Source organism: Phascolarctos cinereus, unplaced genomic scaffold (genome assembly GCF_003287225.1).
Source record: "Phascolarctos cinereus isolate Bilbo 61053 unplaced genomic scaffold, phaCin_HiC Scaffold_726;HRSCAF=1367, whole genome shotgun sequence".
Classification (NCBI taxonomy): domain Eukaryota; kingdom Metazoa; phylum Chordata; class Mammalia; order Diprotodontia; family Phascolarctidae; genus Phascolarctos; species Phascolarctos cinereus.
This window is the reverse complement of record NW_027556098.1, coordinates 418,541,001-418,567,512: the sequence shown is the minus strand read 5'-3', so window position 1 is coordinate 418,567,512 and position 26,512 is coordinate 418,541,001. Positions and strand designations below refer to the sequence as shown.

Here is a 26,512-nt window from a genome sequence, read left to right as displayed (position 1 = left end):
GTTACGCGCCCCTAGCTTCGCTCGAGCCGCTTTGTCCCCATGGGGGAGGGGGAAGGAGAGACCGTGCGTCTGCGCGTTCGTCGGTGCAGCCCCTGCTCCCTGGAGACCGAGCCAGCTGGAGGAAGCTGCGGGGCCAAGGGGCAGCCTAGGTATGGCGGCGGGGGAGTTCGGCGGACAGAGGTGCGGTGCAGGGGGAGGGGACGCAGGGACAGTTCCATCCCCGAGGAAGTTAGCCGGTTGTAAAGGGGTGGGGGTGGGCCAGAGACCCGTAGGGAGGGGGCGGCGACACATGGGTGGACCGGCGTGCAGTGGGAGGGGGCGGGCGGCGGAGGAGGGCGTGTGCAGGGCAGAGGGGGGTCTGGCTGACTTCTAACTGGGGGCAGCGGGAGATGGTGGGTTCGTAACCAAGGGCAACAGATAAGGGCTGGCAGAAGAAAAGCTGTGTAACCAAGGGCAACAGGTGAGGGCCGGTGTGCAGAGAGCCGGGGAAGGGAGGCAGTGTAACCAAGGGCAACCGGAGATAGAGGCTGGTAACCCAGGGCAACAGGTGAGGGCTGGGGTGCAGTGATGGGGGGAAGGGAGGCTACGTAACCAAGGGCAACAGGAGCTGGCGGGAGTGTAACCAAGGGCAACAGGTGAAGGATGATTGGTCACGAGCAGGGGAGGGAGGATGAGTAACTGAGGGCAGAGGGAGAGGGCGGATTTGCCTTGAACCCTGGCTGGCCTGCAGGAACAGGACACCAGAGGCTGGTGAGTGTGCAGCGGGAGGAGGGGAGTTGGTGTGTAACCATCACCTGCAGGTAAGGGCTGCGAGGGGGTTGGGAGGAGCCCCCCGGAGTGGCTGACCGCTTGTGTAACTGGGAGCTAGCGTCCAGTTCCAGCGGCTGACTCGTGTAAATGGTTGCTGTAAGGAGGATGGTGTGTAAATGGGAATGCTTGGGGAAGGCAGGTTTGCAGTGGAGGGAAGGGACCTTCCGATGTGTAAACTGTATAACCGGGTGGGAGGAGCAGATTCTGTGTGCCCACTGTCTGGGGAATGCAAAAGGGGGGATGGGTGCAGCGTACCCTGGCTGGGGATGGAGGGAAGCGAGATGTGCATGCAGCTGGAGTGCTTTGGAGGAAGCTGGGAGTTTCACATAGTAATGCCCTGGTAGGCGTCTGTGTCCTGGGCAGGGCCCCTGTTGGGCTTTGGAAGGCTGGGCTCCGCAGTTCTGCAGGCAGGAAAGGTGCTGTGGGGACAGAGGGAAAGACCTGGGCTCCCCATGGCTCTTTACACACTGTTGTACCTCATATCAGTCTCATGCCATAGGGGCCTCGTGGTCCCCAGTGACAGGACAGAAAGAGGCCTGATGGAAGGGCACTGAGGGGTTGACAGTCCACGCCCAGACCCTACCAGCCTTGGACCAGAAATGTGGGTGTGCCCTGGTTGTAAGCAGACAGTGCATCATGACCGACAGAAGCCCGGAGGAGGGATGGGTAGTCAATCAAAGGGGCCTCTCTAATGACCCTCCCCACCCACCCACCTGCAGTGTTCTCCCTCTGTCCTCCTGCTCCATCCTTATTCTAAGCCACAGCGAAGCCCCTCCTGGCCCATGACCCATATCTTCTCTTCTTTGGGCCCCACTAGTGTGTGATCAGCAGATCTCTTCAGCTCTGGGTCTGTTTCCTCATCTCTAAAATAAGGGAGGAAGTGATCTCTGTTGCTGTTTCTTGCTCCAAATCGATTCTTCTAAAGTAAATAGAAAGCTAGGAAGACCTGGGTTCAGGTCCTCCCTCTAACTCGAATTCTAGCTGTGTCGCCCTAAGTAAGTCACTTAACCTCAGTGTTCTAGGTAGGTCATTAATGGCAAAAGGTGAAGTAGAGGTAAGTTCCTCACCCTGGAGTTCTTTGTCCCGTTGAAATCTCAGATCCAGCCTCTCTCCCTAGCCTTCTTCCACGATCTCTTCCCACTCCATTCGTATCTTACGATGTCTCTTTCTGAGTGCCTTCTTCTACTTTTATTGCTTTCCCTTTATGTCCTTGAGGCTGAGCTAAGTTAAATTTTGTGTATTATATGTAGACTCCTAAGGCTGCATTTGTATTTTGTCAATCAACACGCATTGTTGCAGCAAGCATCATCTGCTATGTGCTAGGTACTGTACTAAGAACTGGCAGATACTTATACCTCCTTATTCCTGGAATCTGTGCCTCTGCACATGTGCACCAAGGCAGCACTGCCTTCTTGGCTTGTCGCATAACCCACTGATTCATAGTGAGTTTGCAGTCCGTTAAAACCTTCAAGATCTTTTTCAGTTGTCTAAAAGCATGTCTTTCTTTATTCTGAACTTAACAAACATGCATGTTTGTCACATACATATATGTATGTGTATATGTATATATATGCATGTATAGGTGTAGAGATATATACATGTATGTATGTATATATGTGTGTGTGTGTGCATGTCTTGTTTATGACCAAACGAGAGAAAATGTACCTATGTTCTCTATAGAAGAGGTAAAATGGATAATTTTGATTATATGAAATTAAAGTTTTTACACAAATAAAACCAATACAGCCAAAAGTGGAAGGAAAGCAGGAAACTGGGAAATAAAATTTATAGCATATATGTATATGTGTACATATGTGTATATAAAGCCAATGTGTACCTATATTGCACATACCTATGCATGTATGCACGTGTGTGTGTTGTATGTATGCATACATACACATATATATATAAATATAGAGGGTTGTGCATGAAATTATGAATCAGCTTGTTTTTCTTCCCAAATGTGTAAATAACAACGTGTAATTTTTTTTGCTTAAAATAGATTTTATTGGTATTGTTTTTAATATGGCCTAGATTTCCTCTTGGATCACTTCTCCTCTTCTCTCCACCCAGGGAGCCATCCCATATAACAAATAATTTCTTTAAAAGAGAAAGAGAAAAAAATCAGCCAAATCAATTAATTCATTGAAAAAAATATGAAAATATAGACAGCGCCCCACATCTGTGGATCTCCCACCACTGCAAAGAGGCTAGGAGAGGCGTCTTCTCTTGTCTCTTCCCTGGGGATCGTGTTTGTTCCTTGTAATCCTGCGCTTTTCATTCCTTATTGTGAGGTATAGGTTCTTTCCACTGACATTGTTGTCATCACTGTTTATATTACTGTCTTGAGTCCACTTACTTCATGTGTCCATGTAAGTCTTCCAGGCCTCTCTATATTCACCATAGTTATTGTTTTTTACAGGATGGTAATATTCCATTATGTTCTTACTTGTCTGTTTGTAAACATTCCTTTTTAAATTTTGAGTTCCAAATTGTCTCCCTCCTTCTAGTCCCCCTCTTATCCACTGAGAAGGGGAAGTCAGGTAAAACACATTTCCATATAAGGCATGTTGTTTAAAAAAAGGGCAAGAAAAACAAAATTTAAAAATATGCTTCAGTCTGCACTGTGTTCATCCATTCTTTCTCGGAATGTGCGTAGTATTTTTCATTGTGAGTCCTTTGGAATTGTCTTGGATCATTGTGTTGAGAAGAGTAGCTAAGTCTTTCAAAGATGATAATCATTATAAGATTGTTGTTACTGTGTGCCATGCTTTCCCTTTGCATCAATTCATGTAAGTCTTCCCAGGTTTTTCTGAAACCTCTCACCTTTTTTCTATAGCATAATAGTATTTCATCACAATCGTATACCGTCACCTGTTCAGCCATTCCTCAATTGGTGGACATCCCATCAATTTCCAATTCTTTGCCATCACAAAAAGAACTGCTATAAATATTTTTGTGTATATAAGTACTTTTCCTTTTTTCTTTGGTTTCCTTGGGCTGTAGACCTAATAGAGATATTGCTGGGCTAAAGGGTATGCACAGTTTTATCATCCTTTGGGCATAGTTTCATACTGCTCCCCAGAATGGTTGGACCAGTTTACCACTCTTCCAGCAGTGCATTAGAGTCTATAGTTTTACACATTTCCTCCAGCATTTGTCATTTTCCATTCCTGTCATGTTAGCAATCTAGATAGGTGTGAGGTGGTACCTCAGAGTTGTTTCAATATGAATTTCTCTAATCATTAGTGATTTAGAGCATTTTTTCATAGAACTATTGATAGCTTTGATTTCTTTTTCTGAAAACTACTTGTTCATATTCTTTCACCATTTATCAGTTGAAAATGTTTCTTATGTTTATAAATCTGGATCAGTTCTATGTATATTTGAAGAATGAGACTTTTATCAGATAAACATGCTATAAACTTTATTTCTCAGTTTCCTGTTTTCCTTCTATTTTTGGCTGCATTAGGTTTGTTTGTGTAAAAGCTTTTTAACATCATGTAATCAAAATTATCCATTTTACCTCCTCTGTAAAGAGGATAGGTAGATCTTCTCTTGTTTGGTCATAAACTCTTCCCTTATCCATAGATCTGATTTTCCTGTGCTCCCCTGATTTAATTATGGTACACCTTGTGGTGGTGTGTGGTGTGAGACGTTGGTTTATGTCTAGTTTCTGCCAGACTGTTTTACAGTTTTCCTAGCAGTTTTTGTAAAATCATGAGTTCTGGCCCACAAAGTTGGATCTTTGGGGTTATGAAACAATAGGTTCGTATGGTCATTGTGTACCTCATCTGTTCCACTAATCGGCAACTCTTGTTTCTTATCCAATATGATATTGTTGTGATAATTACTGCTTTATAATGTAGTTTTAAATCTGATACTACTAAGCCACTTTCCTTCACTTTTTTCCCCAGTGATTCCTTTGATATTTTTGTCTATTTGTTCTTCCAGATGAATTTTGTTATTATTTTTTCTAGCTCTACAAAATAATTCTTTGGTAGTTTGAGTGGTATTATACTCAATAAGTAAATTAATTTCAGTGGAATCATCATTTTTATTACATTGGCTCAGCCTACCTATGAGCAATTAATATTTCTGCAATTGTTTAGATTTGTATTTGTGTGAAAAGTGTTTTGTAATTGTGTTCCTGTATTTCCTGTGCATGTCTTGGAAGGTTGACTCCTATTTGTTTTATACTGTCTGCAGTTATCTTAAATGGAATTTCTCTTTTTATCTCTTCCTCCTGGGTTTTATTGGTAAAATGTAAAAATTCTTATGATTCATGTGGGGTTATTTTATGTGCTGAAACTTTGCTGAAGTTGTTCATTGTTTCAATTAATTTTTTAGCTGATTGTCTGAGGTTCTCTAAGTACACCATCTTATCTTCAAAGAGGCATAATTTTGTTTCCTAGTTGCCTCTTCTTGTTCCTTTAATTTCTCTTTCTTGTCTTATTACTATGGCTAGCATTTCTGGTATAATATTGAATAATAATAGTGATAATGGCCATGCTTGCATCACCTCTGATATTACTGGGAAGGCTTCTATTTTATTCCAATTACAGATAACGCTTGCTCTTAGTTTTGCGTAGATACTACTTATCATTTTTTTAAAAGCTCCATTTACTCCTGTGTTTTCTAGTGTTTTTCATTGACATGAATGTTGTATTTTGTCAAAAACTTTTTTTGCATTTACCGATATAATCATATGATTTGTTATTTTTGTTATAGATACGGTCAGTTATACTTATTGTGTTCCTAATATTGAACCAGGCCCACAATCCTGGTATGAATCCCAACTGGTTGTAGTGTGTGATCTTTTTTTTTAATATTAATTTATTTATTTTCAGTTTTCAATATTCACTTCCACAAGATTCCGAGTTCCAAATTTTCACCCATCTCACCCCTCCCCCCACCCCAAGATGGCATGCATTCTGAATATCCCTTCCCCTAGTCTGTCCTCTCTTCTATCTCTCTCCCCTTCTCTTATCCCCTTCCCCTTCTATTTTCCTGTAGGGCAGGACAGACTTCTGTACCCCATTTCCTATATTTCTTATTTCCCAGTAGCATGTGAAAACATTTTTTTAAACATATGTTTTTAAAACTTTAGGCTTCAAATCTTCTCCCTTCCTCCCTCCCCACCCACCCTCATTGAAAAGGCAAGCAACTCAATATAGGTTGTACATGTGCAGTTATGCAAAACACTTCCGTAGTAGACATGTTGTGAAAAACTAACTCTATTTCTCTTAATCCTATCCTGCCCTCCCATTATTCTATTCTTTCTTTTGACCCTGTCCTCCTCAGAAGTATTTGCTTCTGATTACCCCTTTCCCAATCTGCCCTCCTCTCTATCATCCCCCTGCTCTCTTGTCCCCTTCTCCCCCTATTTTCCTGTAGGGTAAGACAGATTTCCATACCCAATTGAATGTGTATGTTATTCCCTCCTTAAGCCAAATCCTATGAGAATAAGATTCATCATTCCCTCTCACCTTCCCCATTTCCCCTCCACTGTAAGAGATTTTCTTTCTTGTTTTTTTTTTTGTGAGATAATTTACCCCATTCTACCTCTCCCTTTCTTCTTCCTGAGTATAATCCTCTCTCATCCCTTAATTTTATTCTCCAGATATGACCCCTTAATCTTCAACTCACCCTGTGCCCTCTATCTATCTATCTATCTACTATAACATACATATAATTTTTTTCCTCCAACTACCCTAATACTGACAAAGGTCTCATGAGTTACAAATATCATCTTTCCATGCAGGAATGTAAACAGTTCAATCTTAATAAGTCTCTTATGATTTCTCTTTCCTGTTTACCTCTTCATGTTCCACTTGAGTCTGTATTTGAAAGTCAAATTTTCTATTCAGCTCTGGTCTTTTCATCAAGAATGCTTGAAAGTCCTCTATTTCACTGAATGACCTTTTTTCCCCTGAAGGATTATACTCAGTTTTGCTGGGTAGGTGATTCTTGGTTGTAATCCTATCTCCTTTGCCCTCCGAATATTATATTCCATGCCCTGCGGTCCTTTAATGTAGAAGCTGCTAAATCTTGTGTTATCCTGATTGTGTTTCCACAGTACTTGAATTGTTTCCTTCTGGCAGCTTGTAATATTTTCTCCTTGACCTGGGAACTCTGGAATTTGGCTACAATATTCCTAGGAGTTTTCCTTTGGGGATCTCTTTCAGGAGGAGATCTGTGGATTCTTTCAATTTCTATTTTGCCCTCTGGTTCTACTATATCAGGGCAGTTTTCCTTGATAATTTCTTGAAAGATGATGTCTAAACTCTTTTTTTGATCATGGCTTTCAGATAGTCCAATAATTTTTAAATTCTCTCTCCTGGATCTATTTTCCAGGTCAGTTGTTTTTCCAATGAGATATTTCACATTTTCTTCTATTTTTTCATTCTTTTGGATTTGTTTTACAGTGTCTTGATTTCTCATAAAGTCACTAGCTTCCAATTGCTCTATTCTAATTTTTAAGGAAGTATTTTCTTCAGTAAGCTTTTGGACTTCCTTTTCCATTTGGCCAATTTTTCTTTTTAGGGCATTCTTCTCCTCATTGGCTTTTTGGACCTCTTTTGCCATTTGGGTTAGGCTATTTTTTAAGGTGTTATTTTCTTCAGTATTTTTTTGGGTCTCCTTTAGCAAGCTGTTGACTTGTTTTTCATGATTTTCTTGCATCACTCTCATTTCTCTTCCCAGTTTTTCCTCTACTTCCTTACTTGCTTCTCAAAATCCCTTTTGAGCTCTTCAAGGCCTGGGACTGATTCATATTTTTCTTGGAGGCTTTGGATGTAGGAGCTTTGACTTTGTTGTCTTCTTCTGGTTGTATATTTTGATCTTCTTTGTCACCAAAGTAAGATAATATAGTCTGACTCTTTGCACTGCTTGCTCATGATCCCAGCCAACTACTTGTGTTTTAAACTCTTTGTTAAGATAAGAGTCTGCTTCCAAGTGTGTACTATCCCAAGCTTCAGGGTTTGTATAGCTGTTTTCAGAGATACTTGTAGGGACCTGTAAATTTTCAGTTCTTGCAAGGTGGTATGATAAGGGGTTGAGGTGTTTACTCCTTTCCTGGCCTATGCTGTGGTCTCTTAGTGACCACAAGCACTCCTTTCTCTCTGGAACTGTGAGGAAGGTTTCCTGTCCACAGCCACTACAAGCTCCACCACGCCAGCGCTCCTCCTCACCCCAGGACCGCAGCCCAGAACTGTGACCCAGATCCAAGCACAGGCAAAGCAAGAGATTCCTGCCTCAGCACTGGCAAAGAGATCCCTGCAATCTGCCTCTGATCAGCCACTGGATTCCCCCTCAGTCTGTGAGCCAGAAGCTCGGGAAGCAGCTGCCCCCCAGGACCGCCCTCTTGGGGAATGGAGCTGAGACCCCGCCTTCCTCTCTCAGCACCGCAGAAACAGACTTTTCCCACTGACCTTCGAAGTTGTCTTTGCCATGGGTGGATAGAGGAGTCTGGAAACCTCCACAGCTGCCCGAGATGCAGTCCTCTGAGGCCTGCTCCAGGTTTGCTGTGGCCTGCGTGCCCACACCACGCTGTGCTCCGCTCCCAGCCCAGCATGATACACCTTTCTGATCAGTCATCCAGGTTGTCTTGGGCTGGACATTTGTTTCATTCTGTCTTTCTGTGGGTTCTGCTGCCTTGGAATTTGTTTAGAGCCATTTTTATGGGTATTTGGAGGGGTTTGGGGGAGAGCTCAAGCAAGTCGCTGCTTTCACTCCCCTGTCTTTGGCTCCACCTCTTAGTGTGTGATCTTTGTAATACATTGCTATACTGTCCTTGCTGGTATTTTATTTAAGATTTTTGCATCAATATTCATTAGGGAAATTGGCCTATAGTTTTCTTTCTCTGCTTTTGCTCTCCCTGGTTTAGGCATCAAAACCATATTTGTGTAATCAGAGGAATTCAGTAGGACTCCTTCTTTACCTATTTTTCAGATAGTTTATGTAGTATTAGAATTAATTGTTCCTTGAGTGTTTGGTTGAATTCACTTGTTACTCCATCTGGTCCTGGAAATTTTTTCTTAGGGAGCTCATTTATGACTTATTCAATTTCTTTTTGTAACCTAAAGTTCTTTAAGTATTCTATTTTTTGTTCTGTTAATCTGGGAAATTTACATTTTTGTAAATATTCATTAATTTTGCTTAGCTTGTCAGTTTTGTTGGCATGTAATTGGACAAAAAAACTCCCAGTAATTGCTGTTATTTCATCTTTGTTGGTGATGCATTCACTTGTTTCATTTTTGATACTGGTAATTTGGTTTTCTTTTTAATCAAATTAACCAATAATTTATCTATTTCATTGGGGTTTTTTTGTTAAAGAATACAGCTCACTAGTTTCATTTATTAGTTCAATGGTGATTTTTTTTTTACTTTGAATTTTGTTCATCTCTCCTTTGATTTTCAAAATTCTGTTTTGGTGTTTAATTTGTTATCGTTGTCCAGTTTTCAGTCATGTTCTTGAGATTTTTGAACTTGTGTTCCTCCGCATGAACTTTGTTAATAGTTTTTTTAGCTCTATAAAGTAAACTTTTGGTAGTTTAATTGGTATAGCAGTGAGTAAGTGAATTAATTTAAGTAGTATTGTCATCTTTATTATGTTGGTTCATTTGCTGTTGTTGTTCAGTCATTTTCAACCATGTCCTACGCTTCATGACCACATTTTGTGGTTTTCTTGGCCAAGATACTGGAGTGATTTGGCATTTCCATGTCCAGCTCATTTTACAGATGAAGAAACCAAGATAAACAAGGTTAAGTGACTTGCCCAAGGTCACACAGCTAATAAATGTCCAAGGCTAGAATTTGAACTCAAAAAGATAAGTCTTCCTGACTCCAGGCTCAGGATTCTGTCCACTGCACCACCTAGCTGCCCTAGTTCAGCCTACCCATGAGCAATTAAGATTTCTTCAATTATTTATGTTGGCCTTTATCTCTATGAAGAATGTCTAGGTGGTTCAGTAGACAGATTGCCAACCCTGTCAGGAGTCAGGAGGAACTGAATTCAAATCTGGCCTCAGATACTTAGTAGCTCTGTGACCCTGGGCAAGTCTTAACCCTGTTTGCCTCAGTTTCCTAATCTGTAAATTTAGCTGGAGAAGAAAATGGCAAACCATTCCATTCTCTTTGCCAAGAAAATCCCAAATGACATCATGAAGAGTCGGACACAACTGACCACCCCAAAATTATAGTCATTATTATTTCCATACATATGAGTCCTCTACCTCTTTCTTTGATCTCTGAAGAATAAGCTTAGTAGTGATACTGATAGGTCAAAGTATAGGTATATTTTGATGCCTTTTTAGGGTTAGTTCCACATTGTCTCCCAGAATGGCTGGACCATTTCACAGTTCCACAGGTAAGTGGAGCCTACGGTATAAATGTGCCTGTTTTTCCTCAGCCTCTCCAACAAAGTCATTTTCATTCTGTCACCTTAGTCAGTCTGGTGGATGGCAGGGAGGCCTCAGCGTCTACAGCAGAACTGCACAGGTGCCCAGACGATCCTCCTGAGGCATGCAGGGCCCCTCCCTTGCCAAGACGTTTTCAGTGGCTTCGCAGTGCCTCCCGGCTACCACACGAACGCATGGGTCCGGCATCTCGTGCCTCTGCCATCTTTCAAGCACGCTCCTCGGCTTATATCATACCATTTGCCCTGGTGTAGCCCAGACACCCGCCAGACGGGCTCCTGGCTGTTCCCAACACTGGGTATTCCACCTCCGTGCACCCCTATTTCCCTTCCTTGTGATGCCCTCGCCCTTCACATGCCTCGGAAGTTTTGAATCTTCCTTGAAGGTTCAGCTATGTTGCTGTCTCCTCCATGAAGGCTTCCCAGTTCCCCCAGTTGTCATGGTTTTCTCCTATGCTAAGTTATTTGACTTCTTGTGTACTGTGGTCTCATACCCTCCTCCTCCTCTGCCCCAGAGGAATGTAAGCCCCCTGAGGACAAGAAATGCTTTTGTGTGTGGCCTGATAAATGGTTACTGAATCAGTGATTTTGGTTTGGCCCCCAATCTCCAGTTCTGCAGGAAAGTGAAGGGAGAATTCTGAGAGAAGTCATCCAGCCCGAGTCCTGATCCAGAGCCAGGAGAGAGCAGATCTTGGAGCTGCCTGCGGGGGGAGTGGTGCCTGATTCTCTCGCCCCTGGGGAAAGTGAGAGCATTGAGAAGATGTCGGGGATGAAGACTCCCAAGGAGAAAGGTGAGAATGCTCAGTCTCACCTCCATCTCCACGGGGCTGGAGAGAGGAGAACAGAGAAACCTCAGGAGGAACGAGGCCATCTGGTGAGAGGGAGTCTCATTCCCTCACCAGCATGGTCATGCCCTTTGAGCAGGCCAGCCTTCTCCCCAAAAAGTGGTACCAGAATGGAGCGTCAGGAGCAGGACGATGACTTCCCTTCTGGGCCCCACGCAGCCTTCCTGTGAGGATCTCTTCAGCTACCGTCCCTCTCTGTTGGCTCTTATCGACCTAGCCACCAAGTAAAACACTAGAGTCCTGGACCTGGAGTCTGGGAGGCCTGAGTTCAAATCCATCCTCAGATACTTAGTAGTTGTGTGATACTGGGCAAGTCCCTTAACCTGCCTTAGTTTCCCCAGGTGTAAAGTGGGGATAATAATAGTACCTACTTCCCAGTGTTATTGTGAGGCTAAGATGAGATAATATTTGTAAAGTGCTTTGCAAACCTTAAAGTATTAAATCAATATTATTAATGGCAATTATAATATTATATATAATAATTGAATAACTTATTAAAACCATCAGGTTGCCTTCACATACAGTATTTAATGAAGGACTTGGGTGATCATTCTTATTAAATTGCATCTTAGGATAGTCAGTCGGTTAAGGTGGTGGGAAACAAGAAGGCATAGTGGCGTGTTTGCTGGATTTCAAATCAGAAGAGACCTGGGTTCAAATCCTGCTTCGGACACCTAATTAGCTGCATGACCTTGGGCACGTCACTTGGTACCTCTAATACCAGTTTCCATCCAAAAACATAATCCTTGGGGTACCTACCAAATAGAGTTGTTAAAATCAAATGAGATAACGTGTGAGAAGTGTTTTTACACACCGATAAGTAGTAATAAATGCTAGCTGTTTTTCTCTTTTAGGTCTTGAGTCTTAAAAGTTCAGCATAATAATTTAGCCATTTATGTGTCCATCTTTGCCTGTAATACAAATGTAGACAGTGAGGAGGTACAATGCACAGAATGCACAGTCAGCCTTCTAGAGTTCTGATTGATCATTGCATTGATCAGTGTTCTGAAGTCTTTCAGAGTTGCTTGTCTTTATCACATTGTTGTGATGGTATAATCATTCTGCTTACCGCCCTCTGTATCAGTTCATACAAGTCTTCCTGAGTTTCTCTGAAACCACTCCCTTCATTGTCTCTTAGAGCACAATACTGTTCCATGATATTTATATAACTCGTTCAGCCATTCCCAAATTGATGGGCACCCCCTCCATTCTTACTTCCTTGCCATTACAAAAGAGCTGCTTTGAATATTTTTTGTATATATGGGTCCTTTCCCCCTGTCCTTGATCTCTTTGGAGTACAGAAGGAAACTTGTTAATGAGTCACACCTGGTTGAGGAGAGGAGAGGAGGTGTAGAATATGTCTGTAACTACATTTTGTCATGTTAGAGACCTGATATCAGCTTATGGTAGCAGCATGGCCTTTTCTGGGCTTTCTGAAGGATCTCATTGTGGAATCATGAGCTCTATTCCTACTGCCCGAGTCTCCCTTCAATTCTTTAGGGTCTGCTTTTACTCCATTCACCTATTCCCCGTAATCAAGAGAGTCCCCAGGGAATCTTTCATGAAGATGACAGCGCCTGTCCCAGAACTACCCCATTGCCTCTACACTGTGGATATACATTAGGGGATGGAAGGTCTCCCTAGCTCACTCAGTGAGTGTGAATGTTGAGTGCCTTTGATGGTCATTCTATATATCCCATCCCAGCTCAAGTTTTTTCCCAACTCTGCTACATATGAAAACATGCTGTCTATTTCCGGGAGGAGAGGAAGAAGCATAGGATCATTACCAGTAATGATCAGGTGTGTTCTTGGAAACCTTTCCCTCCAAAAGCTTTCTGCTATCTTGTCCTGAAATCATCTAAGGGGTACAACTGGCTTCTCACTTGTTGAGAATGGCTTACAGCAGTTATCAAAACTATCTGGTACTGGCTAAGAAACAGAATGGTGGATCAGAATTAGGTGTACATAATCGTAAATGATGATAGTGACCTCGTGTTTGATAAACATAAAGATCTAACCTTTTGGGATAAGAACTCACTATTTGGTAATAATTACTGGGAAAACTGGAAAGCCATCTGGCACAAATTAGATATCGACCAGTATCTCACACCATTTACTAAGTAAGATACAGTCAAAATGGGTATATGATGTAGACATAAAGGGAAATTTCTTAGGTAAATTAGAGAAGCATGAAACATATTACCTATCAGATTAATCGATAGGAAAATAATTTATGAATAAAGAAGAGATAAAGAGCATTGAGGAATATAAAATGGATAATTTTGTTATATTAAAGGTTTTTGTATAAATAAAACCAATGTAGCCAAGATTAAAAGGAAAACAGAAAATTAGGTGAAAAATTTTTATGACCAGTTTCTTAGTTAAAGCCTCGTATCTCAAATATATGGAGAACTGAGTCAGATTTAGAAGAATATGAGTCATTCCTTAGCTATCATCGCATTACAATGATCCAAGACAATCCTAAAGGACTCATGATGAAAAATGCTATCCCTCTCCAGAGAAAGAACTGATGGAGTTGACAGATTGAAGCATACTATTTTTCACTTTCTTTCTTTTTTCTTTTCTTTGTGTGTGTGTGTGTGTGTGTGTGTGTGTGTGTGTGTGTCTCTCTCTCTCTCTCTCTCTCTCTTTTTCTTTCTTGTTTTTTTCCACAAATGACTAATATGGAAATGTTCTACATGATTACACATGTATAACCTATATTAGATTACTTACTGTCTTGGGTAGGGAGGGATAGAATTTGGAGCTCAGAACTTAACAACAAATGTTTAAGACTGTTTTACATGTAACTGGGGAAAATAAGATATTAAAAAAAAAGAATATGAGTCATTCCCCAATAGATAATAGTCAAAAGATATGGACAGATAATCTTTAGAAGAAGAAATCAAAGCTATATATAGTCATATGAAAAAATGCTCTATATCATTATTGATTGGGGAGAGATACAAATTTAAATAGCATGGAAATATCATCTTACACCTGTCAAATTGGCTGAAATGATAGAAGGGGAAAATGAAAATGTTGGAGGGGATGTGGAAAAGTTGGGACACTAATACTCTGTTGGTGAAATTGTGAACTGATCCAACCATTTTAGAGAGCAATTTGGAATTATGCCCAAAGAGTTATAAAACAATGTATACCCTTTGATCCAGCAATACCATTATTACATCTGTTTCCCAAGATGATTAGGGAAAAAGGAAAAGAATCTATGGGTTCTAAAATACTTACAGCAGTTCTTTTTGTGGTGGCAAAAATTGGAAATTGTGGGGAAGCCCATCATTTGGGAAATGACTGAAAAACTTGTGATTGTGATGTGTGATTGTGATGGAATACTACTGTACTGTAAGAAAATGATGAGCAAATTGATTTTTAGAAAGACTTATATGAAATAATGCAGAATAAAATGAGCGGAACGAAGAGAACATTGTATGCAGCAAAAGTGATATTGTTCAGAGAGTAACTATGAATGACTAAGCTGTTCTGAGTAATATGAACATTCACATCAACTATGAAGGTCTTAAGGAAAATGCTATGCACCTCCAGAGAAGGCACTGATCTAAAGGAGTATGTATTGTATGGTTACCCATATATATCTATGTGAAATGTTAGCCTTCTCTAATGAAGGGTTGGGATGGAGGGAGACAACTCAGAACTCACAATGTAACGAATAAATAAATTAGACTGTACGGGGAAGAGAAGGTGCCCACCTGCACCGGTAGAAGGAGTTCCTCACACTGGAACTCCCCATGCCAATGAAATCTCAGGTCCAGTCCTTATCCCTTAAGATTCTCTAGGGGAATCACCTCCAGTCAGTGTGTAAGGATCTGTGACCTGGTGAGTCCACAACTCACAAGAAAGGATTGTTCCCTCGTGATTCCTTTTCCTATTCCCAGCTCCACCTTCTCAAGACCAGAACATGAAAGAGGATCATAAGAGAAGAGGTCACAAGAGAAGAGCAGGTGCTGCAGTCCACTTGGCCAGAATTCAGGTGAGAGGGGCTCATTTTCCCTCCTGGTGTTCCAAGGCATCATTCAGGGAATGGGCTTCTCGCTTCCCTTTGTCTCTACTCCAGGCCAGTTCCATCCAGAGCCCTACACTACCACTGTTCTCATCCAGGAGACGTGGCTTGTTCTGGTAAATGGTGCCAAATTCCCAGAGTTTCTCGGTCACCGAAGCTGCACAGTGCATTAAAAGGCTTCTAGACCACTCATTTTGTGTTGATTTTATCTCTATCTCATATTTACTTATCAGGGAACATGGTCTGTTCCCATGTCCCTCTCAACTCCCCCTTCCAGGAGAATGTAAGTGCCTGAAGACAAGCGCTGTCTCACTTTTGTACCTGTATCTTCAGTGCCTGTCATGTTGCAGGGGCTTCGTACATGTTTGATGGATGGGTTGTTGGTGAGGCTCAGAACCAGGAGAGCAGTTGCCTTCGTCACTGGTCCCTTCCCCTTTCGAGGGATGGAATTATGATGAAAGCAAGTGAAGAGGCTGTCAGCTTCTCCACTCTTTCTGGCAGGGATCTGAGCGGCTCACGTGCCTTCTTTTGGAGAAAGCCCCCGGGTTCTTCCCACTGGCCACACATTCTTTCTCCTTCCCACCTCCCTACTTGTGTAAGGATTCCCCTCTGCCTCCTCAGCATCCTTCTCTTCTTTGTGTGCACGTTGAAGCCCACTCCCATCTTGCAAAAGAGGACGTCGTTCTCTGGTAATCCAGACTGTGAAGAGGCACTGGGGCACCTGACTCTTTCTTCTAGGACACAGACCAGCCTGAGAAGAGCAGTGAGTCATTCAGCTGTGGCAGCTTGGACACAAGCAGTGCCCACCCCATGCCAGTCACTGTCACGTTCTCCCTGCACTCCGTGCTTGCTGGCGTTAGATTTTCTGTCCTTTTCTCCTCCGTGCTAGTAGTGCCCATAGAGAATGGCAGGGGAAGATTCCGTGTCGGGACTTGCCCCTCCAGAATTGTTACTGCCTTTCTCAGCTCCTTTAGGGCCTTATCTACTTTGAAGTAACTCTGCCCAAAACAAGATTGGCATAGTTCTAACCAGTTTGCCACAGATCATTACATTTTCAGCATGAGCATCCACACCTTGGAAATCCCTAGTCACTACAAACTAGGGCATGATTTTGTTTGATTGATTGTCCAGACTTCAGAAAAGTGTTAATGACACAGATTAAATTTAAAAGCCCATGCATAGTTTGTTTTTTTCCCTTTGGAGAGACATTTACTGCCATACTCCAGTTTTGTTCTATGAACATTGCTTGAGCTCAGGAATGTAGTAGAAGGGAGTAAAGTCATCACCAGACTGAAGGCCTGTTTTCTTTATGCTAATAATGATGATGATGACGATGATAAGGATATCTGAAATGTATGTAACACCCATAAGGTTTACAAAAAGAATTCACATCCATTATCTCATTTGAGCCTTACAACACCCCTGGCAAGAGTAGTGAGTGTTATTTTAATTAAAGCTAATAGACAATATTTGTATTTGAGTATAGCGGTTAGTCTTGCTTTATTATAAGCTATATCTTGTCTCAGTTAATTATACACGTTGGAGGTTTCAGTAGAGTACTTGTTTTCCTTGGGTATATTTTGGGAGGTTGAGCTTACTCAGCAAAATAAAAGCTCTTGACACGCAGGCCTACAGTGGGCCCCCTTGTCCATATGTTCTCAATGGCTATTTGACATCAATAACTCAGAAGCCCTCCTTGGTGGGATGACTGTTCTCGCTCCCTCCTCCCAACTTTGTGTCCTCTGTGGCTCCTGTGAATGAATGGTTCCCAAGTGATCAGGAATGTGCCTGATGTTTCAGGGATTGGTGACCTTCGAAGATGTGTCTGTGGACTTCTCCCGGTCTGAGTGGAAACAGCTGAAACCTGCCCAGAGGGACCTGTACAAGGATGTGATGCTGGAGAACTATAAGAACCTGGTCTCCCTGGGTGAGGAGCACTGCTTCTTGGGACTGAGAATCTGTCTGCCCTTTGGGATGGATGTCTTTGTATCCTTGTTTCTTAAGAGCTGGGTCTGGAGGCTGAGGGAGGGGGGAAGGTCTGAGTCTTGGCTTGATGTGCAGGGTGAGTCAAGAATCCATATAATAATGGAGGGAGATGCCTATATACTTCAGAGACCAAACCCAAGATGTTTCTGATCTCTGTTCATAGTAGAAACATCTCTGCCTTGCAAACTGGGAACCAGCATCTTTGCTGTGCTGGAGCTATACCTTCAGCTCAAAATATTTCCCCTAAAGTTTCAGGGCAGCTTCCTGAAAACATGAAAAGCACCCTCCATCCCCACCAAGAAGGAGTGAGTTAAAATGAACTGCTTTTTCTTCAGCCCCAGTCAACTGTGTGGCCCACCCCCTTCCCCCAGACCATACTTCCTGGGAATATGGTCTGGAGTATTCTCCAGGCTGGGTCTTTTATGTCCCCCTTTAAGCTTCCTAGTGTGCCCTCATGTTACTGTAGAAAAGAAGGCAAGCTTTGAATGCTGAAATGACTCTCTTTCTCCATAACCTTTCCATTTATTTCCCTATAAACAGGGCTTCAGTCTTTTAAACCAGAAGTGATCTCCCGGCTGGAGCAAGGAGAGGTACCATGGATTCTGGCTGACCATGTCCCAAAAGGTGGGTGAGAGAGTGAGCCAAGACTGGGCAAACACTGTGCACACCCTTTGACTCAGCAGTCCAACTCCAAGTCTATACCCAAAGAGATCAAAGAAAAAGGAAAAGGACCTATATGTACAAAATATTCATAGCAGCTCTTTAATGGTGGCAAAGACTTGGAAATTGAGGGGATGCTCATCAGTCAGGGAATGGGAGAACAAGTTGTGGTATATGAGTGTGATGGGATACTATTGTGCTATAAGGAATGCCAAGGGGGATGGTTTCAGAAAAACCTGGGAAGATTTACATGAACCGATGCAAAGAGAAGTGAGTCAATGTGGGAGAACATCGTACATAGTAACAGCAAGATTGGAACGATGATCAAGTTTGAAAGACTTGGCTACTTTGATCAATACAATGATTCTCAACAATTCTAAAGGACTTAACAATGAAAAATGCTATCCACCTCCAGAGAGAGAACTGATTAACTCTGAGTGCAAACAAGTATAATTTTCTCACTTTTTAATTTTTCTTGCTTTTTTGTGACATAGCTCACATGGAAATATGTTTTGCATAATTTCACACATACAGTCTATTGCTTGCCTTCTCAATGGGTGGGGGAGGGGCTTCAGGGAGGAAGAGAATTTGGGACTCAAAATTTTTTTTAAAAGGATATTGAAAATAAATAAATAATAAATTAGGGGGAAGAAAAGTCTTGAGCAAACACAAATTCTTGCAAGCAGCAGCCCAACCAGGTGTTAGCACCTGGAGAAAACCCGCCAAGTAGCGCTCCTCAAAGATGCAAGGGCTCTGGAGAAAGCTGAAGGCGGCCTAGCATGAGGGCCTTCATAGAGCCTCCAACAAATCACTTCCCTGGTGTCTCCTACCTCCTGTTTAACTCCAGGCCCCAAGAAAGGGGCGTTCATTCTTTTTCTCATACTTGTCGCTCTAACTGTACTCTGCACATTCTTTCCTTCCTGTTCCATAGAGGCAGCTAGGTGATGAAGTGGATAGAGCTCTGGGCCTAGAGTCAGGAAGACCTGAGTTCAAATCTACTCTCAGACACTCACTAGCTCTGTGACCCTAAACAAGCCACATAATCTATGTTGCCTCAGTCTCCTCAACTGTATAATGGGGATAGTAATAGCACCTACCTCCCAGGGTTGTTGTGAGGATCAAATGAGATAGTATTTATAAAAAACACTTAGCACAGTTTCTGCCACATGGTAGGCACTATATAATTACTTGTTTCCTTCACTTTCCTTGTCTTTTACCTTTTTTTGTTGTTGTTCAGGCATTTCAGTTATGTCCAACTCTTTGTGACCCTGTTTGGGGTTTTCTTGGCAAAGATACTGGAATGGTTTGCCATTTCCTTCTCTAGCTTATTTTACATATGAGGAAACTGAAGAAAACAGGGTTAAGTGACTTGCCCCAGGTCACACAGCTGGGAATTGTCTGAGGCTAGATTCAAACTCAGGTCTTCCTGATTCCTGGCCCAGAATTCTATCCACTGTGCCACCTAGGTGCCCTTTTTCCTTTCTTTATCCTCAATTATCATCTCAGAATTTGCGTTGGAAAGGATCCGTGGGGTCTTCAAGTCTCCTAAGTCATCCAGCATCAGCTCAGAGACCCCCCAGGGAAAGGAAACCCACTCTCTTCCCAGATGGCTCATTCTACTTTACACTGGGCAAGGTACTACAGATTTATGTATGGGCTCTCACTGCTGCCAGGCAATCCTTCTACGTCTCCTTTATCAGTTCGCTGTCCCACTATCTATGGCAGATCTTCCAAACCTTTTCATCCTTCCTCAAATCTCTCATGGCTCCCCTTTCTACCATCCTCAGCTGAGACCCTTTCCTCATATTTTCCAGAAAAAAACAAAGTTGTTCTCTGCGAACTCCCTCTCCTCCCGTCATCCTCTTCTTCTACCACTCAAATGTCGTTTGCCCCCTCTCCTACTTCAACCCTGTCTCATATGATGAAGTGGCCTTACTCCTTACCAAGGCTAATCTACTCATCCAAGTCATCCCATTCCATCCCATCTCCTCCAATAGATTGCCCCCTTCTTCTGTCATCCCTACTTTTTCACTTATTTTTAATTTCTCCCTCTCTACTGGCTCATTCTCTACCGTCTACAGCCAAATCCTTTTAATTTATGCATCATTTTCCTTGATGAAAGAGACAGACTCTATAATGTACTATAAAGCATTTCCCTTTCTCCCACCTTAGCAAACAGTACATATTCATACTTTTTTGGATTTCTTTTCAGATTCCCTTCATCACAAGACTATCTGTGGGACCAAGAAGTCAACTGTAAAGCAGGATCTCTGTGTAAGAGAATCTTCTAAGAAAAGATGCACAAAAGATAATTCACAAGATTCAAGGCTTAGAAAAGTTTCAGGAGGCAATAGCAAGTCAGAGATACGGAAGGAAAAGGTGGAAAAACAATCCAAGAAGGAAGCACTCAATCACAGCAAAACTTCCAATGAGCCAAGGGCCCAGAACTGCAATACATTTGAGAGAAAATGTAGCCCAGTGTCACTACCTACTTCACAACAGTCAGTTCCAGTGGAAAGAAGTGTCCATAAATGTGATATATCTAGAGAGAGCTTCTTCAGACAGCTTTCAGAACTAATTAAACATAGTAAAATCTCCTTTGGGAAGAATATTTGTAAGTATAATAAAGATAAGCAGACTTTCAGTAACCACGCAGATTCTACTCAAAACCATGAAAGATGTAATGGAGAAAAACTTGGCAAAGATAATAAATGTGGGAAGGATGACGTGCCCAAGAAACCCCATACTGAACATCAGAGAAGCCATACTAAAGACAAACGCAATAGATGTAACGAATGTGGGAAAACCTTCACACGAAGCACAGGACTTTCTGAACATAAGAAAATTCATAATGGAGAGAAACCCTTCGAGTGTGATGAATGTGGGAGAGCCTTCACAGCACAGGGAAGACTTAATGAACATCAGAAAGTTCATACAGGAGCGAAGCCTTATAAATGTCATGAATGTGGGAAAGCCTTCACTGGAAGAGGGCGGCTTAATGAACACCAGAAAGTTCATACAGGAGACAAGCCCTATGAATGTAATGAATGTGGAAAGGCCTTCATACAGAAGGGTACACTTCTTGAACATCAGAATGTTCATACTGGAGAGAAACCCTATGAATGTAAACAGTGTGGGAAAGCCTTCAGACAGAGGGGACAACTTCGTGAACATCAAAAAATTCATACTGGAGAGAAACCTTATAAATGCCATGAATGTGGGAAAGCTTTCTCAGGAAAGGGACGACTTACTGATCATAAGAAAATTCATTCAGCAGATAAACCCCACAAATGTAATGAATGTGGGAAAGGTTTCATCCAAAAGTCGCACCTTACTGACCATCAAAAAGTTCATACGGGAGAGAAACCCTATAAATGTAATCAATGTGGGAAAGCTTTTGTAAAGAAGGCGCTACTTAACGGACATCAGAAAATTCATACTGGGGTGAAACCCTATGAATGTGATCATTGTGGGAAAGCCTTCACACTGAAAGGACGACTTAATGAGCATCTGAAAATTCATACTGGAGAGAGACCCTATGAATGTAATCAGTGTGGGAAAGGTTTCATTGTGAAGGCACGGCTTACTGAGCATCTGAAGATTCATACTGGTGAGAAACCTCATAAATGTGCTGAATGTGGGAAATCCTTCACACAAAGTGGACAACTTACTGAACATCTGAGAATTCATTCTGGTTTAAAACCTTTCAAATGTAGTCACTGTGGGAAAGCTTTCACACATAAGGGACGACTTGGTGAACATCAGAAAATTCATACTGGAGAGAAACCCTATGAATGTAGTCAGTGTGGCAAAGCCTTCACACAAAGTGGACAGCTTAATGAACATATGAAAATTCATACTGGAGAGAAACCCTATGAATGCAAGCAGTGTGGGAAAGCCTTTACACGGAAGGAAAGACTTAGTGAACATCAGAGAATTCATACTGGAGTGATACCCTATGAATGTAGTGAATGTGGGAAAGCGTTTACGCGGAAGGAAAGACTTAGTGAACATCAGAGAATTCATACTGGAGCAAAACCCTTTGAATGCAGTGAATGTGGAAAAACTTTTAGTCGTAGGACATCCTTTTTTTATCATCAGAAGACTCATACTACATAAAAACCTTATGAATGTAATGAATGTGGGAAAATCTTTGGTCATAGAATATCCCATGTCATCAGAGAAATCTTACTATAAAAAACTCTGTGAGTGTAATGAATGTGGGAAAGCCTACAGCAACAGCTCAAATCTTAAAAAAAAAAGAAAAGTATAAGGTAGTTTATATCAGAGAGAATCTCTGTGAATGAGAGTATATGAAATATAATTTTATTATCAAGTTGTTCACACTGGAGAGAAACCATATGAATGTAGTGCATGTGATAAAGCTTTCAGCAACAACTCAGACCTTAAGAGCCATTAAAAAACCTATAGAGAAGGGAAGTCCATAAATACAGTGAGTCAGAGTCCTCAGCAACAACTTGAGTGCTATAAACCATCTGTGAACTCATACATTCTTACAAAAAATGAGTGTAATGAGTATGTGAAACCCTTCAAACAGATAAGATGGCTTATTAAATATCAGAAAATTCATGCTGGAGAAAAACTCTATATCTGTAATGATTTCTCAATCCTGTGCTAACCTTGCATCCCTGGTGTAAATCCAACTAGAAACTAATGAGTAGTTTTGGGATATATAGCTGTAATCTCTGTTAAATGTTATTTAAACATTTTGCATCAATACATTAATCTTTAGGTTTTTTTCTCTGCTTTATCCCTTCTTGGTTTAGGTATCAGGACCATTTTTGTCTCATAAAATGAGATTGGTAGAGTGCCTTCTTTATTATTGAGAAAAGTTTTTAAAATGCTCCTTTAAAATGTTTTTAAGAATTCACTTGCTATCCATTTGGACCAGAAGTTTTTGTTTGGTAGCTCAATTACGGCTCATTCAACTTCAGTATGTAAGACTGAGTTAAATGGCACCTCTGTTTTTTGTTTTGGTAATATTGTTAATTAATATTTTTGTAAATGACCCATTTTTAAAAAATTTTCAGTCTTTCCAGCATCTTCATTGTGTATAATAGTTTCTTATAATACTTTGTCTGTTCGTTATAAATCACATTGGTTATTTTCATTTTGCCCATTTGATCTCTCTCTGTCTCTCTCTCTCTCTCTCTCTGTCTCTCTGTCTGTCTGTCTCTCTCTGTCTCTCTCTCTCTCTCCCCCCCCCACCTCTCTTTCAATTTAGCTGATGGCTTAACCACTAATATTTGTCCTGACCTGTGATTTCATTAGTGTGGGAAATTCCTGATATGAAAATTCTTTCCACCAGTGCACATCAGCAAATGTTCTGTAGCTTATGCTTTTAGAGTGGCTTCGGGTTTTGAAGAGGTTAAGTGACTTGTCCATGGTCATATAACTAATATGTGTCAGAGGCAAGACTTGAACCCAGGTCTTCCTGACTTAAAGTCTAGCCTTTTGTTTTAACTACATGCCTGGTTTTACTATTCTTCTTTCTATGGGAAACATCTCTAATTACTTCACTGGATTCTTAAATTGCATAAAATTGAGGCAATTCACCATCCTGGTTACCTTCCTCTAGACACTCTGTCATTTCTTCCTCTTTGCCCAATTGTTTGCTTTTTAGCATTGCTGGACACCTCATACTATTCTTTTTTAACTTATTATTTCATCATACATAGATGTTGCTTTTTATAGTTTCTGGTTTAAAAATTGTGTCTAGGCACTTTTCTTACTCTCTCCCTTTCTCACCAAACTCCTTGGTATCAAATAAGGATTTCCCCCAAAATATGTTCTTTATGACCCAGGTATTAGTCCTTACTCGATGCAGTCCATCCATCATTCCTGCATCTTGAATCTTGAACAATACCAAAAGTCGGATTCCATTGCCTGCTGCCATGTTAGCCAGCTAATCATTGGCCATATAATCCTTTCTCTATCATTGCAGTCTTCATTTGGAAGTAGTGAAGCAAACCTTCTCCCTGTAATACATTTCAACAAATAATTAAATTCACCATATATTTAGTAAGTATGTACAAGGTTCAAGGCATTATAATAGAGGCTAGAGATACAAAGATAAATATATGGCTGGTTCTGCATTCAAAGAGGCTACACTCCAATGGGGAAAGGTTGGGTATACCAGTAACTATGATATAAGGGCAAACCGCATGTACAAATGTACCAAATACTAAGAGGGCTTGGAAGAGAGAGATCACTTTCATCTGGATGCGAAGGGATAATCAGAGAAGGCTTTTTCTAGGGGCAGCTAGGTAGGGTAGGGCAGTGGATACAGTGCTGAGCCTGAAGTCAGGAAGACCGAAATTCAAATCTTGTCTGAGACACTATCTGTGTGACCATGGACAAGTCGTTCAACTTGTCTGTCTCAGTTTCCTCAACTGTAAAATGGGGATCATAATAGTACCTGCCTCACAGGGGTGTTGTGAGGATCAAATGAGATTATATTTGTAAAGTGTTTTGCAAACATTATAATACCATATAAATGCTGGCTATTGTTACGCTTCATAGAGAAGGTGGTGTCTGCATTGAACCTTGAAGGAAAGTTGTACTTAAACAGGTGGACGTAGTAGGGGACAAGGAACAAGTTCATTTCGTGGATGTGAATTGTGGGGGTCAAGTCCTGGAGATGCAAAAATACAAAACAAGAATGGGGCCTGAAACTCAATTCCATTTGGTGGAGATAATGGGACACAAAAAGGGGGACAGAATAAAATAGGACTGGACAAGCAAGTGGGAAGCTGATTGTAAGTGACCTTGAATGCCAGAATCAATGAGTCAGCAAATAGTGAGCAATCACTGAATGCTTTTGAGTAAATGGTCGATCAGCTCTGTTCATTATCTGTGCAGCAAGGCTGAAGATTATTTGGAGAAGAGATAGCCAAGATAGTGTCGTAGTACTCTAATAAAGTAATCAAGTGCCATGATGAGGTCACTTGGGCCGAATTCATAGCAGTTGTGTTATAGGATATGATTAATGAGGTGGGTGTTGACATAATTACAACTGGCTTGTGTTTTTAAATTTTCTTATAAATTTAAATGTTAGCAAAATATTTCAATAGCTTTAAAAAAAGACAATTGTCTATGAAACCATGAGTTCCTACTACATATCCTTTGCTTACCATTGGCTTTGTAGAATTTCTGATAATGATTGAAGAAAAAAAAATGAAAAAAAACCCCAAGAAATTAGGAAAGCATTCAGATGTTTGGTAAGGAAAAGAAGGTCTAACTGGTACATGTAGCAAAATTTTATCTTGTGATACCAAATCTTAGAAAGAACTTAACAGTGTGACGAAGGGATCCAAGAAACAAATGTGGACAATGTTGGTCAAGTAAACCATGAAGAATTTCTACAAACCATGGTTGCAGAATGAAGACATTGTATGGAATTGTTTATTTGTCTTTTCTCTGTGAGTTATCTGTAAAAGGTCACCCCTCCACCTAAATTCAAAATTATGTGTGTATGTAGTGGTTAGGACCTCGTTCCTCTTGTGGTCTCATGTTACTGTCATTGTCTCGGTATCTTATTCTGGAAAACTGATCAAGTAAATGTTGCCTTTGGCTTTCTCTGCCTCTGTCAAAGCTCTTCTGTACATCCAAACTTAGATGAAGCCAGTCAAATGAGGGAACATCTGAGTTCAGCTTCAGACATCTTCCTGATGAGTGACTCTGGGCCCCGGCATTTCACTTTTCATTGACACTCTACTCTGCATCTGCTGCTCTGCCTGGTTTGGTTTTGTTTTTTTTTTTCCATTCTATGAAACAAGATGCTCCTCCCAGGGTAAGCTGTAATCACCTCTGATCTTATTCTGGTGCTGCTAACTCAAGCCTTGACTGATATCGTGTCCCTCAGCCTCCTCTTGCCTCTGACTGGAAGGCTGGAGGATGGAGAACCAAACTCCTCCCAATGGCTTCCTTTATAGAGGCAGGAGCTGGATTTGGGGGCTCACTTCACTCTGCATCTGCTGCCCTGACTGGTTTTTATCAACTTCATGGAACAAGATACCCCCATCGTGGTAAGCCCCAATTTCCTCCCCCCCCCACTTCCTTTTGTGTATGGTATCTTCCTCACATTAAATTGTAAGGTCCTTGAGGACAGGCACTGTTGAGGTCAGATTTGGGAGAGTGGTTCAGGTGTGAAAGAATTCACTTAGAGCTTCTCTAAAGTCATTGGGAGCTTGATTGCATAAAAAAGCATCATGGGTCTCCTCAGAAAGCAAAAGGAGACCCCAGTATTTGGGGGAGTTATGCTTATATAGAGATTCCAGAATGATGATGTAGTTTGGGGGTTTAAAGATTAAAGACAGAACAAGGATTTTATGACATAGGATGAAGGAGACAAAGAGAATTCTTTATGTCTTAAGGATTTAAGGATAGGGCATGAGGACACAGGTTAAAATTAAAAGGTGGGGGAACATAGGATAAAGGACACAAAAAGCAATTCTTTTAGTACAGGTTCAAGATAATGTGGAAAGGACTTTAGTTACAGAATAAGCTACAGGACATTCACAAAGTACTAGAAAAACAACCCTTAACCCTTAGGGCACCGTTTGTATCCACATCAGTACCACCTTTCTTTTTATTATCCCTAGTGCTTGGCACAGTGCCTAGGATATAGTAGGAGATCAACAAATGTAGATTGGATGGTTTGCCATAGGAAACTCTTTAAGACTATAAATTGCTGATCTGCATTGGTAGAGGGAATTTCCTTGCTGGGAATTT

The 26,512-nt window shown here is 41.4% G+C and overlaps 1 protein-coding gene across 1 annotated transcript; it reads left to right on the top strand.

Annotated features, from left to right (window-relative positions):
- Positions 1-25,357, top strand: LOC110219744 (uncharacterized). The gene is made up of 6 exons (XM_078145947.1): positions 1-149; positions 10,840-11,019; positions 14,988-15,082; positions 16,913-17,039; positions 17,639-17,722; positions 19,971-25,357. The coding sequence occupies exons 2-6, from the start codon at positions 10,989-10,991 to the stop codon at positions 21,875-21,877; spliced, it is 2,244 nt and encodes a 747-aa protein (XP_078002073.1). The 5' UTR covers positions 1-149; positions 10,840-10,988; the 3' UTR covers positions 21,878-25,357.
- The last annotated feature ends 1,155 nt before the right edge of the window (positions 25,358-26,512 follow it).

What these genes read in the sequence shown, in the direction of transcription:
- LOC110219744 (XM_078145947.1), top strand. Translation starts at nt 10,989, where the DNA reads ATGTCGGGGATGAAGACTCCCAAGGAGAAAG. An exon ending in GAAGACTCCCAAGGAGAAAG is followed by an intron (nt 11,020 to 14,987) that starts GTGAGAATGCTC and finishes TCCTATTCCCAG; the next exon opens with CTCCACCTTCTCAAGACCAG. An exon ending in GGCTGACCATGTCCCAAAAG is followed by an intron (nt 17,723 to 19,970) that starts GTGGGTGAGAGA and finishes ATTTCTTTTCAG; the next exon opens with ATTCCCTTCATCACAAGACT.